The sequence below is a fragment of the Battus philenor genome, unplaced genomic scaffold, assembly GCF_028537555.1.
Source record: "Battus philenor isolate CCGP_79_NKW_IND1 unplaced genomic scaffold, ilBatPhil1.0.hap1 SCAF_1, whole genome shotgun sequence".
Classification (NCBI taxonomy): Eukaryota; Metazoa; Arthropoda; class Insecta; order Lepidoptera; family Papilionidae; genus Battus; species Battus philenor.
Window position 1 is genome coordinate 14,516,895 of NW_027181661.1, and position 15,396 is coordinate 14,532,290.

Below are 15,396 nucleotides of genomic sequence, written 5' to 3' on the forward strand. Positions count from 1 at the left end.
TAATTTTTAATTTTAATATAGAGTAGTTCGAATTTGGAAAAAAGTTTTTACTGTTGTATTATTGCTATTTCTTATTCCTGAAACGATTTATATATTCAAAACATACATGTATTCAATCTTAGACATTCAATCCTTTTAAAGCGTTTACACCTATTACTAATAATCGTGTATATGGTTATGCCATCATTTAAAGTAAACTTATTTTCATGTTTTGTTCGTCAATTGAATATGCAAACAAATGCGAGATTAAAGAGGATTAAAAAAAAGACATTTATTATTTCCTTTACTAAGAAACCAGTAAAACATCTATTTTAATTCCTGGGAACCGTGTAACAATAGTTGTGTTCAGCTTTGTGTAATAAGGACAATATCTTTCTTCGCTGTTTCAGGTATTCGCTTATCTTAATATTTATTCACTTCCAATAAACCGATGTTAGTTGACGACGTTGAGACTTGTGTTTTTTACAGCAGCACACTTAATATCCCACGGTTTCACGATTTCGCTACTGCTCGTGTGTTATTCCATAACGTCGCCGTATTTGTTGGTAGAGGGAGGCACAGATGCCGGAGCCGGTGAAGCTTGTGGCGGTATGGGTCTGGTTACGGAGGGGACTACGTTCGGATCCAATCTGCCAAAAAAATTTATATTAACATTGGACTCAAACTTACTCTCAGAGAGTTTTGGTCAGTGTTTTATTTAGCTATTATGGATTATGGGAATATTTTGAAATTAATTTTTTTTTGGTTTTATGATATTTTTGTGGTTGTCAACATATTTCCACCGCTTATGGGCAGTGACATGAATCACATCACGCCTGTTTGAATTCGCTCGGGTGACTCAAGATCTTGTCCTAGTCATTAACCATTAGGCTATTTTTGCTAAAAAATATTGGTGTTCCGTGTTTGTATAGCAGGTCAAATAAGTTACACTCACAGTCTCGACCAGCGAGTTCTCTAATGATATTAAATGCACAATTATAAAACTTATGTATTGATAATAAATTGGATTTAAAACTAATATTTTTTAATTTTTTTAATAAACAAATTATTCTGAATTAATTAATTAGACACAGTATGTGACAGCCACCATAAGGTGAACTGATGACAATCAATGCCGGGAAGTCGCTTGATGCTGGCAGCGCGAGGCCTGGGCGTAGCAGTGGGCATCGATCGACTTACATGATGATGATGAACCAACCTGTACGGATCCTGACGAGAGTCTGCAAATTCGCCACGATTTTTTCGGCGCAGGTCATCGTAAGAGAGGGAGGGACGCTTTGGTGCATCATCCGGAGGCTTTACGGTGGCTCCTACAAATAAATAAACCAATAAATACAGTAATTAAATAACTAAAAACTGATTTATTAAGTTTTTAGTTATTTAATTACTAATAAACATAGCATGTGAAGCTGGAAATCAATGCATAGACTAAACAACAGATATTGTACATTTGTGAGACAAATAGTTAATGGTAAGTATGCTTTGTTAAGGATAGTACAAACATTCAACATCTTTTCTGATAAAAACAAGTTGACAGCATGGGGGACATTGGATAAAGGTTTAGTTAATTCTTAGTTTCCGCTGGAATTGCTGTTCACATGTCTTCTACATTAGACATACAAATAGAAATATCCGGAGACTCACTCTCCAAAGCAAAAGAGCACATAAATCAGCTCCTGGTATATCATCAATTTAACTAAGCACATTTTGTAAGTTTTAATAAAATGACACTTCAAAATAAGAATTACACAAATATTACACAACCACACACAAGAACATAAACAACAAAAGAGAGGGCCAATTTCTTCCTATTTTGTAACATGTATTTAAATGTAAGTATTTAGTAGTAATAGTATATCAAAGAATATTTGTGTGCTAATAATAACTGCAGTGTAAATGACCTCATAAAAGATAACACCACAGTTATTTCAGTCTAATAAAATATATAATTTCTCCGAGTCTGAAATTCTCGGAGTACCGCCTGTTTGTCTCAAGTCTGGAGCATTATTTATCATCTGAACAAGTGGTATTACTCAAGTCAATAACAGATTTAAATCCTTATTATAAATCATGCCAGGAAATATATTTATAAACATATCAAATAGGAATATATTTTAACATTGATAATGTCTTTGTCAGCATATAAAATATTAAAATTTCAATTAATATATTTAGTAGGTAGTTTTTTACTGTTTTTAATTATATAATAATAAGTCTTACTTTTAATTATTATGTAATATAAGGGCAAAATGTGTTTAAATGCATTATTTTATTAAGTAAAAGCTGCTGGAATTTGCCTCAAAAACTATTCTAAATAATATTTTAGTACCTAAAAAACTTGAGTAACTTGTGCATTGTAATCTTCAAACTAAATTCTAAGAACACAATACCCATCAAATGAGGTATGAACTGATAATAGACACTAAGTAGACTTAAAATAAACATGAATAAGATAGAAGTGATGTCTAATATCCATGTCATTCCTAATGAAGTAGTTGTAGGAGGTGCTTACTCAAAGTTGTAAATGACTAAATACCACGGACAAACCATCCAGCTAAGTCCTACTTTGAGATAGAGTTCACTTGCACAACTTCCCAATTGAATCAGAAATACAGAGATCTGCACAAGAATCACAGATGTAGCTTAAAAACGCCCCTTCTGAAGTAGCAGTGGATGGGGCACACCCCTAGTGCAACTAATGGCCATTCAGGCCAAAAGGATCTCTAGTGTCGACAATGAGCCGATAGACGCGGCGTGAATAGGCCCCCCACTAGATGGATCAACAGCATAGTTAAAATCCAGGGAAATCACTGGATGCGGACAGCGCAGGACTGGTCATCATGACAAGTTTTGGGTAGGCCTAAGTTTTGCACTGGGCATCAATCAGCTGTAAAAGATACAGAAGAACTGATGCACAGCATTATTCAGAAATTTGACATGTCCTTTATTTTTTCTAATTATGAAGGATTTTTTTAAATACCTTCTGTGTCTGGCCGGTAGGTGTCATCATTGAACAGCGGGCGATCAGTATCCAGGTCAAGGGAACTACCTGGCCCAGCATCTGAGTATATGTCACCTGCAGTAGCACCAAACATTGTTTTTGTTTGCCTCGGTGGAGGAGTTGTTCTGAAAAAAAAAACTTTGGTCCTCAAACAAAAACCTAAAAAGTATTAATATATTCCTGTAATATATGTAAATAAAACAATCAATGACTGTTTTATTGATTGTAATTTCTCTATATTATCAAATCATGAATAAGAAACAAACACATGAAAGTAACCCTGGGGATGATAAGTTGAAGTGGTAGTGAGAAAGCCTCAAAGCGCTCAGAACAGATGGCCACTAAGTCTTTTTAGAATGGAGACATTGGGAGTAGGCTCAGCATACAACATCTATCTATGAAGTTAACAAACTACCATGTTATTAAGGTTGTCGGAAAGACATTGCCAGCCAGTTCTAATCAATATAATTGAAAATCTTATAGGAAGACTGTTGTCCACCTATAGACATTCTACAACTATTATTTCTAAAAACCAAGAAATTATTTTTTTTAAAAGCTGACATGACATTTAAAAATACAATAAAAAAGTAGTACAGTAAAATAATTACCCGATTTTACCATCCCTGCGATCCCGTAGTATTTGTCCAATGTAGCTACCAGGTAAAGCCATAAGCTTTTCTGCACATGCTTGTTGGTAAGATAGCTTGCCAATGAAGTAACCCATCACTACTGCCAGAGTTATCTTAGGAAAAGCGCCAAAGCGTGGATTCGGTTTCAAATGACCTGCATCATATCAATATAATGTAGTAATTAAAACATTAAATGCCATCAACTCTACATTATCCTTTCTTATAAGATAGAGCTTTGCTTCTTTACAATCCCTAAGATCACACAAAGTTCTTTTAAAGTTCAATATAAGAGCAATAATATTGATGTTTGGTACAAATAAGTAATAATATTGAAAGCTATCTGAATTATATTTATGATTCTTAGTTAAGTTACAAATACCATTTTACACTTGTGACCTTAGAATTCCAAACTGAGAACATAGGCCAATTCTTGCTTTTTCTTTCAGCTGAATCTGAACCAACAGCTGTAAGGTGAGCCTACATACTTTACAATAATAAATACTATTTAAGAAACTACCACTAAATTGGCTATTTTGTCATAAATTCCATAGCAGTGTTATATAACAAGTCACTGCTCTAAATACTGATAGTTACATTAGTAGTACCTACACCTGTAATACAGCATATTGGATAAGGATTCAGAAGTAATGTTTTCTAAGAAATCTGAAAATATTCATATTCAAGGGCAAATTTAAACAAATTGTTAGGTACCTATCTTCCTCCATCTCTCTACATTCAAACATGCAACATTCATTCATACTTTCAACAACCAATTATACAAAAAGTCAAACAAACCTTGACAATCATACCTTTTTTCCTGTCTAACATTTATCTTAGAAATTTTGGAACGTTTCTGCATGTTTGTAAAGGTCAAGGTAAGAATTTGGGTTTAGTTTCATTATCATTTCAATATTTTTTCTGTGGAGGTTATTTAACAACCATGATGCCAGATAGTGTTACCTAATATAAAATAAATCTGCCCTTCGAAATTGAAAGACTTAACAAAAGTAAAGAGCAACATCGAGACATTATTTCACTGACCTGAATTTACAGCCGCATATGTACCGAGGCCTAAAAAAGTACCAAATGGCAAGGATCTTTGCAAGAAACTCTCACTGTTGCATTCAGCTAGCACCCTCAGCTCATCCGGCGAAAATTTATACGGCCCCTACCCAAGAAATCATGCTCCGTTAATATTGTTCCATTGTAAAAATAAATTTTTTGGTTTTATGGCCAATTTAAACTTACCGGTTGCGCCGGCACGCCTGGAGGATGTCCAGACTGCTCAATATTACTTTCATGTCCAAATAAATTCGCGTCATTCATCTCTAAATAGAAGGCTAATTTCAACACCGAAATTTTTATTTTATCATACCTCTATAAGTCTACGAATCACAACCGATAGAAGATCGAAAAATGAGCGTTTGACAACTGACATTGACACTTAACATAGATATAAAACAACGGAAAGTATTGCGATAGCACCAATAATATAAACATCGACGATATATTTTTCAAATTAATTTCAACAAAATTATAATTTATGTTTTCAAGTGACAACACTTTTATAAACTAGAAAACTTTTTAAATTAAATAACTAAGTTTATTATTTCACGTGTCAAATCAATTAAAAGGAAAATTATTCATAATAATACATAATTGTATAATAATTACGTTTTAAATGTCAGTTGAATCGCAATTATGCTCGAAAAATATTTTTTGTTATATGTGCCTAATACCTCTCAGTTTAAAAAATATATATAAAAAAAGGTTTCATTAGATGAAAAAATTTAGAAATTGCTTTGTGCTTTGCTTTGGTTTTATTTATCACAAAATAAACATTACTTACAAATTTTAATAAAAAAATTGAAATCGAATATGAAATGCAAAAGAAGCCACAAAAAGAGAGGAGTAGACAATTTATGTGTATAAAAATACAAAGTAATGTAACAGGATGATCCCTCCATTTATTAATTGAAAACTATGGTAACTTTTGCTAAAATTTACTAAAACGATAGCTGTAGTACATTAAGTTACAAGTCTATTATGTTAATCGCACTCTAAAATTTAAAAAATATCATTAAAACCACATACACTTTGCACCCAAATATGTTAGTCAAGGCTTTGCTGGTTGTGTTGATACATTTGAATTGGAATGATACTTTCGCATTACATTACCCAGGTAGCTGTCGCCAGATAAAGAACGAAGTTTGGCATCACAACTCTTCTGATATGAAAGTCTGCCCAACACGTGACCAAACAGAATAGCTACCAATACCTTAGGCGCCGAGCCGAAGTGATAACTCTTTCTCAGGTAGCCTAGAATGACAAAACATTCATAGAAGTAAGAACAGGTGATTAAATTAACGGAACTAGATACTGCAAACATTCTTACTTCCATGATGTTCCACTCATACATTTAGGTAATGTGAAAAATATTCTCACCGTTGCGTATAGCTGCGTAGGTCATGGTGGCTAGCACAGTACTAAAGGGTAGGCATCGCTGGTAAAAGCTCTCCTTGTCGCATTCTTCCAAAGCCTTTATTTCCTCTTTTGAAAACTCATAATACCGCTGCAAAGTAAGTTGCGGATCGAATTTAATATTATGCTTGCAGTTAGCTATGAGCTCTTTATTTCTTTCTTTGAGTCTCTCTTTATTTCGTAATCAAGCTTTGAATCATACACAAGCCAACGGAAATAAACTTTGCACTTTGATGTAAAAAGATCAAACAATTACTATTTTTATTATATAATCTTTATAAGTAAAAGATACAATTTTTACTATTTGACGTTTTAAAACCTATTTCTGCTACTTTCAAAAAGTGTTCTCTAAAATATACGAAAACCATTTTTTTTAATAGCGTATATTATCGACCTCATATCATTGCATAATGCTTAGAGATACAAGGCAGTCATTTGAATGAAAATACGGTCATTGAATTAACCAATAGTAAAATAGTAATCGTCAAGTAAAGACTTGAAAATTACGCAACATGAAACAATGGTTTATGCATTGAAAAGAAATTAGGTAAAGAAAAACTATAACGCCTTTACCAGAGGATGTGTCACATTCCGTATCGGTGGACAAAGCTCTCTAGTATGTGTCTTCGCGTAACATTTGCACTCCACTTCTTCCTCTTCGTTGTTTTTTGTAGTCCCGCTCATAACGCAATCCTTTGCTTATTTCATTTTCGTGGTAAATAAATAGTCAGTTTTGGTTACATTGTGGGTTGTTAGATCATTGTAAAATATTGCATGTCAATTTTGAAACACATTTCTGACCTTGTAGTAAATATTTTTTTTTAAACTCCCTTTCATTTTTAAGCCAGTGATTTATTAAAATTTATGGCAAAATATTCTAAGTTTTCCAACTTTTTTACACAAGTTATTATTGTGTTTAGAGTAGTCTTATACCATTTGACGATATTAGATTTACAGGTGTCTCTTAGTAATTAATAATTCAAATTTACACTGGCATGTTTTGTATTTGTTCTAAATTGTCGCATCTAAATGTCAGATTGTAATGTCAAATTCGCAGTCAAAGTCGAAGAATCATGTCGAAAATTTTATTTTTATCAATATTAATTTGTTTTAACATTGTATTATCATAACGTCGGCGAAACAAAAAGCAGGAAAACGTAGTAGGAATAGTATAAGGAAAAAGAGGGGTGGGAGGGGGTTTTCAATGGTGCTTGTTCTTTTGCCTGTGCTCATAGGTGCGGCGGTAGCAGGCATAGCAAGTGGCACGCAGTACGGAGATTACGCCGCTGCCAAGATGCCTCAGTACGGCGCTGACGAGTACCCGGAGTCAGTACGAGAACTAGCGCCATCTGATGGTGATTATCATGACCGCTCCCCTAACGTACCCGCCTCTCCTGATTATAAATACGAGGAAGATTTGAATTTCAGAATGGTGAATGTAAAAAATAATGAAGACTTGCGAAAAACAACGAAGAAGTTGCCACGAGTCCAACGACTTGACGTAAACCCACTTTTGCAACAATCTAATCAATATAACACAAATAAAGTTATCTCCAAATTTAAGCAAACGTTTCGTCCTCGTGCAAGATCTAGAAACTCGAAAAGGAACCCTGACAATAACAAGAACAACCTAAGAAGCGGCCGAATAAAAAGTAATGACTTTATCGATAAAGAAAATGACTTTATGGAAGAAGATCGATATCACGATCATTTAGATAATGATAAAGTCTACGTTAGAGCCACTAGTGAGAAGGTTGTAAGACGAAAGCCGCGAGATCGATCAGTTACAATTCCTGAAGTTGAAACCGAAGAGTTAGATGACGACGACGATGATGAAGGTAAAAATGACCAGGAAGATGTTAAGGATGCAGAGTACTCAATGTCAGAGGAATCCGTCCCGGGAGAGCGATCTGGTGAAACTCAACAGCTTGAATCAAATGAAGACAGCGTCATAGTTAAACGTCCACTGCCTCAACGAGGTGATGACGACATCATTGCTCGGTTAGAGGCGAAAAAGTTAGACCAAAAGACTGAAGACGAATATCAGGATTATTACGACATGAAACGTGTGAACAATATTAAGAAGAAAATTACTGTTCTTTACCGTCGAACAAAAGGTAAGGAAACAAAACTTTGCCGTTCATATAAAATATATGCCGTACATATAAAATGTTACCATTGGACACAAGTTTTCTATAGATAGTGTACTAGGAATAGTTGTAGTATACAAGTAGATATTTCCGTTTAAGGGCTAGATTACTTATTCACACTTTATAAAGTATGCTTTTTAGCGGAGATTTCGGGAATCGAGCCGGTAGGCCCTCCATTAGCTAGACCGACGACTTAGCCCAGGTCGTGGCAAGACGTTAGAAGTGGGTAACGCAAGAGTGGTAGATCGTTGCAGTCTTAGATTTTGGCCTATCTTTTGAAGAGGGCGTCTATCGGCTGACATAATGATGATTAAATGGGAATCGAACTTCAAGTCGCGGTATAAAGCGGCAACCTTTAAACATGTAACTTATCTTTACCTTGATTAATAAGCGATTTATTTGCTTAGAGAAGATAACCTTTTTAATTCGTTCAACTAATGTTTTATGGTAATTAATCACGATAGTATATCTTGTCCGATGTTAGGTCCAGTTTACATCCGAAACAGTATTGTTAAAAAAAATTAGGGCAATGTTGTTTTCAATGATAAGTCTAGTTATAATAACAAACTTCACGCCATAGATGTAAAAACTTTTAAGCAAAAAAAAACTGTTCATATCGAATCAACCAAATTAATCAATATGAAAAACTGTGAAGTGTTATTTTAAAAGAGATACGTATAATCTGTGGTATATTATTTACTTGAATACCGTTCACTATTTGTTACAAGTGTTACAATTAACAAAAACACTGAATAAACTATAATTGATAAGTAGTGATGGGCCAAATGGTTAACAATTGGCTTGTGTGTGCTCAGCGAGGGCGACGGGAACGACGACTTCACGTCGTGTTCGAGTTTGGACCTACCGCCGCTCCTATGTGCTCGACCGATACGGTACGCCCAAGAGTGATGAAGCCGGTATCCCCGCTAGAACGACCACAATTAGAATGACAACCAAAACCAAAAGCAAAAAGAAAACACAAAGCAAAACTACAACTATAAAGGCGACATCTTCACCGACGTCTCCTACTACCAAAACAGAGAGACTGATTAAACCTACCACGAAATCAAGAAGCATGACATTGAATAAGGAAAATGTTAAAAGCGAATTGTCTCTAGCAGAAAAGTCTAGGATATCTATTCTAAAGAAAGCGCAATTAAAGGAAAGTCTAATGAATAAAAGCGTAACCTTGAAACCGCCTGTGCTTATGCAGGTTTCACAGCGTATGAATACAATGGTGATGGTAGAGCCACAAAAGAAAGGTGCGAACTTGCAATTAATGGGCAGTTTGGGAAACGGCATGAGCGACACGCCGGAGCGGTTGGCTCGGGCCAAAATGATCATGAGGCGAAAGCTCGTTGCAGGAGCTCGGAATATCCACGATCTTACTGATAAGTGGGACGAAGTGATTTGTGATTACATCGATGTATCTCAACTTGATTACGCGAAGTTGAATTTAATTAGCACACCACTTTTTTTCGTTACTTTAATTTTTCATTTATATCGATGATAATGGTGAATGGTGACGGACCATCCACCCTAACCTCGGTTTTTGTGCTTTTAATGTATTTGCAACAACGTAAACGTAATTAAATATTATTTATTTACCATTATTTTTTTATTTTGGGTTTGAGCTATTTCCTTTTATGTGTATTAGACTATTTCGTAATTTATAAAACGTTACGATTTATTTTGATTAACAGAAAGCTCATGGTGGGAATCCTGTAAGTTATAACAAATATTGAATTTAAAACCAAGAAATCTTTCCAGACACGTGGACAAATTTTTATACTTTTAAAGTTGCAGGTAGGCTATTATTAGCGGCATTTTCATTCATTAGGTGCATAAAAGTTTTATCCACACCGATTTAAAAATTTGCCGAGTTACTTTCAACTATATTTATTAATAATTAAATTCATAAAAAACTATATTACAGTAGGGTTGGCGTTATATAACTTTCATCATATGTAGTTAAATGAATTGATTCCAAAAATTCGTCAAAAATATTCCTTTATTAAAACAAATAGCACCGGATATATAGTACAGAAATTAATTATTTAAACTAAGTAAAGCTAAAAAAACTGAAAAAAAGCGAGTCTGATTCAAAAGAACTAAATTAAACGAGTCTGACTGTACTAGCTTCCGTAACCTGTCTAAAACTATTCTAATAGCGTAAACAGTGTAGCTCAGTCTTCTGGCAAGAAAGATGGGTGCCCCAATGAAGTTTCCAGTCGAAAGTTGTTCCTAAAAATACCGTGGAATCAGTCAATAGTTTCATTATTGGGACTTACATTGGGAGTACAACTTCTGTCTCTTCACATTTGTCATTGTAAATTCTATGCATTTAGTTTTCTTTGCCTTTATTACAAAATGATTAGTAGTGAACCAAAGAAGTATTTGTGATATTGCACCATTTACTTCGTCATGGTTATCTATGTTACGATCTATTTTAAAAATTGAAGAAGTATCATCAGCACACAATAAAATTTGGAATAATTAATAATTGTAAAGAGGAAGAATGTTTAATAATAATACAAATAGGTAAGGCCACAACTTCTCCAAATTTTATGTATGTATTTAAGGAGCGCAACCACTGCATCTGTTGTAGACTTGCCTCGAATAAAACTATACTGTGTTTTATGAAATATTTTGATGTCAGTTAAGTAGAAAACTGTGCGCAGCGGTGTTAACACAGATGTAGGTCTGTAGTTTGTTAGGATCAATATTTTCTCCACTTTTAAATAATCGCACTGTACTATTTTTTTTTACAAGGTCACAGAAAATATGTTCATCAACATTTTTATTAAATATATTGTTAACTGACGCGCATGTAGACTTCATTAGCTTTACACATATACCCCCGAACCTACAGTATTTTTTACATTTAGACTAGTTAAAAGCTAAAACGATTTTTTTGGTGTATATGTAGAAAAGAAAAATAATTAATACTACATACGCGTGCAACTAAATCCACGCAAATCTACAAAATGTACAGGCTATATTTTTTTTCTGTATTGACTCGGACTATTTTAATGTAAATTTAAAATGTATATTTTCTGTAAGCCTAGTCTTTATGCTTTAAAATAACAATAATTGTTTAAATACGACAACACGTAGTTTTTAAAATATCGTAATATCCACGTGAGCATTGAATATTCACTCAGTGCCGAAGTCACTATTTACGTGATGCACCCCCGTGTAAAGTCTGTAGTTAGACATTGACCTGGTTATATTTTCGCAAGTTACGATTTCAAAACGTCAAACAACCACTCTGAGAAGGCTCTCATTCGCTGTCTAAACCTGAGCCAATTTGATATATCGAGAGTATACAGGAGATTTCAGGAGTCTGGCTCTTTGATTAAAAAGCCAAATACGAGTTGGTGTTAGCTAACTTCAGAAAGAGATGACTATTTCATTGTCTCGACAAGTTTTCTAAATCGCCTACTAAGGGACATTGCTGACCATTAACAACTTAAGGAGGTTCGAAGAGTGACTATTAGTCAGTTGATGTTGAGAAGACAGCTAAGAGAAGCCGAAGGCCAAAACTGACCAATGCTTACCGACAAGCGCACCTAGAATTTGATCGCGAACATCTCAACTGGAGTGCTGATCAATGGATTTATTTATGTTCATCAATGAGTTCTGCACTTTTTTGTCTGCATGGCAGTGACAGAAGACCTCGGGTTTACACGCAATCCGGAGAGCGATTTGCTCAGTGCTGTATTGTGAAAACAGTTGCTTGTGGCGCCCGAACATCGAAAATTTTCTCCTGGGCCATGGCTTGTCTTATGAAGGCTTCATTATCGACGACTTCCTAATCATGCAGAACATTGCGTCCGGCATCATTAGGAAGTCCATTTGGAAGTCCCTGCCTATATCACAATGCGAGAATCAGTCGGTCATGACTTAAATCGGCATTTGGACTATGCACCGGCTGTCACTAAGTCCTGAACTCAATCTCATTGAGCATTTGTGGGTTAAACTTAAACGGGATTTGGGCAGAAAATCCGGCCCCTGCGAATATTGTAGAACTGAATGGCGTTGGAAGACGGGTGGAAAGTGTTTCCTCAGCACCTGGTGCATAAATCAAGTCGATGAGAAACTGCCTTCAAGACGTCGTAAAAGCCAGAGGAGGCAAACTACGAAATATTAATTAAATATAGTTTACCTTATTGTTTTTGTTTTTATTTAATTTTCACCTTTTATAATTTTACCCTCTTTTTGTTGCATTTTCATTTGATCAAAAATATTTAAAATTTAGTGATTTAAAAAAAAACAACACTACTTCGATGCTGTAAGATTAAGCTTTCAGAATTTAATATATATATTCTTACTGACGCAGTCCTAGTCAATTTAGAAAAAAATCAGAGAGTCGATTTAGTTGCACGCGAGCGTAGACTTGCAAGAACTGAATTGCAACTAATGGAGATTATTTTAATTAAGAAGTTACTATAACCGGTATTTCTGCAAATTAATTCTCAAAAATGTTTGTTTCGAAATCTTTACTTATTAGGTTGTATTTTTAGTTCTACTGGTTTAGTACAGACATTAGATATCTCAGTTGTACTAGTTATAAGGTCTCAAATTGTATTAATCTTATAATCGATTTTTTTTTCTGATTTATAAAGATTTTGCCTGAATGCACTCTTTATTGAATAACGACTAAAACGTGAAAACATTCTCACGTCGTTATACAAACACGTGTTGTTACAAGTTTAAAATAATGCAATTTTAAGTCAAAATCACAAGAAAAATACAAAAAATTACGAACGTACGACATACGGCCGCTGTGAATTGTATTATTTGAATTGTCATAGCCACAGCAAGGACGTGGTTATACATCAAGAGAACTGAAAGAATAACCTGTCCGCTTTACCTTGACTGTCAATTTTATCCGGACTTTCCCTTACCTACTCTCTTGGTTGGTATCTAGAGATGATTTTTATTTTTAAAATTGACAAATAACGCGGCCTTTTTTTCGCCCTCATTTTCAATTTATTAAGATTCTATTTTATTTGTCAAGACGCGAAGCTTACTTCAATGACAATAATGTTATTATTTTTAAGCGAATACATTAGTATTCCAATACCCATTCTTTCTACATAATTTACAAATAAATATAAATCGCCAATGTATTACTAAGCTCTAAAAAGAAGGGTTTCACGAATATGATTAATTTTTTAATTTTTTTTTGTCAAAACACATGAAACTTTCTTTAAAGTAAGAGAACTATAAATGTATAAATACTGAAACGACATGTTCATTTTACTTTAAAGTAAAAAACCGGTTTTCACGTAATGTACCCCTCGAACATTAGAAAAAGAGTATGCTTGTATTCAATGAAACAAAAATAACGTGTACAATGAAGCAATCCAATGTAATTATAATCATAATACTACTAACAAATGAAAATGAAAAACTTAACCGTTTTAGTGCTCTTTGTTTATTACAAATAAAATTTGAGATTATCATAATGGAGTACTTTATCTCTTTTATAATTGGATTTAGAAAGCCCAGTTACTTATGGTAGTACGAGGTCCGAAGGGGCGTTTTAATAATTAAAACGTTTAATTTATTACTTACGTATAATTTCAAGGAACAATATTCTGTTCATGTTTTTAGACGATGAGTCTTCAGTTACGCCAATCAAGTCAGCGCTCGTGGCGGAGCGCGAGCTTCGTGCGGTGCTAGGCGCACACAGACAACGCAAGGAGGTTCCTATTTTCGCCACGGCCAGCCAAGATGATCCCGGGCTTATGACCAGCACTCCAGTATCCCAGCTGCTGGTTCCCACGTTCCCACCCAACGTTGTCGACGCCGGGTTAAGGAAGGAATGGAACGAATTCGTCGAGCACAATCAATCCACGAGATTAGAATTTTCGATATGTATTGTTTTTTTAGTTTTAATAAACCAATTACAAAGATATTATAGTCACTTAGTTATCTGACGAATCAACTAAATTACTATAGAATTATTTTTTCTTGCAGTTCATGGTTACTTTTCGTTGTGAACTTGAAATTGTTGAACAGTACTTTTGTGTGTACGAGTTAGGTTAGATTGTAAAACGATGTCACCAGCGACTTAGGTTGGACTCTGCCGTCGCGGACGTCGATACGTCATTTTGAGTGTAAAACATTTTGATTTCCTTTTCGACCATCAATTTGGAAGTCAGTATGAACCATGGTCCAGAATAAATTTTATTAAGAACATATTCAGCGCCATCTGTCGACGGTAGAGCAGTTGGCGGATTTGCCGTCGGAGGGCGTTGCTAGTACCTCTGCGGATTGATTCCGGGGGGCGAGAGGAGAGCGGCGCCCAGCAGCGAGTGTCGCTGCATTTAATTATTTATTCGCCGCGCGAGCCGCGGGCCGGAGGTCGTTCGTGGAGCGTGTGCGGGGCCGGCATCACTCCCGTTCCGTGTTGTCGTACCGTATCCGCAGGCAGTGTTAAAAGTGATTAGTATGAGCGACAGGGACAGGTCGTCGCCTTCCCTCACGGACACGCCGCTGAAGACTTACATCGGCCGACACGACGACGACTACCCCCTCATAAACGGAAACGGTGAGTGCTGTGCTTGTAGCTGGTCCGAGGGTCGAGTGTGACGGGCAGATGGTGTGAAGTGCCGGGGCGTCACGTGTTCGACTGTGCCCGTGCCCGGCGCCCGCTGGCGTACTCGCTGCGCCTCCACGCTGCCACAGCGCCACAGGGCCACTGGGTCAGCGGCTCCGCGACGTGATTTGCCGCATTAAAGACGCGGGTTCGATCGACCCGTCGCCAGCCCCTTTCCTAATTCTATACACTTTTATATATCTACACAATGCAGATGAATGAAACTGACAACAAATTGCTCAAAAAAGGTTCAAGGCTTTTTATATAAACGTTTTTGGGCAACTTGTTCTAACCACATGACACTGTACTAAGCGTAGTAAGGAAGCGAAATAATGGCTAACACTCAATGTTACACAATTGTCACACTATATTACCGTTTTTACACTTTTGAAATAAAAGTAACGAGATCTCTGTATAAAGTATAAATTTTAATTGTCATCGGAAGTGAATTTTTTTAATCATATCGACGTCATTTTAAAAGTCAATGCTTTTAAAAGTCTTTATTCGCTTAATCTTTTGAATGAA

At 35.4% G+C, this 15,396-nt stretch overlaps 2 protein-coding genes across 5 annotated transcripts in view; one reads left to right on the top strand and one right to left on the bottom strand.

Moving 5' to 3' along the window:
- Positions 1–288: 288 nt before the first annotated feature.
- asrij (OCIA domain-containing protein asrij) lies at positions 289–6,844 on the bottom strand. 2 transcript variants are annotated; one of them, XM_068762185.1, is made up of 6 exons: positions 6,685–6,844; positions 6,076–6,202; positions 3,610–3,784; positions 2,981–3,126; positions 1,199–1,310; positions 289–629 (listed from the first exon to the last, which is right to left on the bottom strand). In XM_068762185.1, the coding sequence occupies exons 1-6, from the start codon at positions 6,793–6,795 to the stop codon at positions 518–520; spliced, it is 783 nt and encodes a 260-aa protein (XP_068618286.1). In that variant the 5' UTR covers positions 6,796–6,844; the 3' UTR covers positions 289–517. The 2 variants fall into 2 exon arrangements, with proteins under 2 accessions (XP_068618286.1, XP_068618294.1); XM_068762193.1 differs by lacking the exons at positions 6,076–6,202; positions 6,685–6,844 and adding exons at positions 4,672–4,798; positions 4,879–5,047.
- Positions 6,845–14,632: 7,788 nt separating this feature from the next.
- Pdp1 (PAR-domain protein 1) overlaps positions 14,633–15,396 on the top strand; it is a 188,981-nt gene continuing 188,217 nt past the window's right edge. For all 3 annotated transcript variants that reach the window (XM_068776837.1, XM_068776879.1, XM_068776872.1), the window contains exon 1: positions 14,633–14,823. In XM_068776837.1, coding sequence (XP_068632938.1) covers positions 14,724–14,823 — 100 coding nt within the window. In that variant the 5' untranslated portion in view covers positions 14,633–14,723. The remainder of the gene's footprint in view (positions 14,824–15,396) is intronic.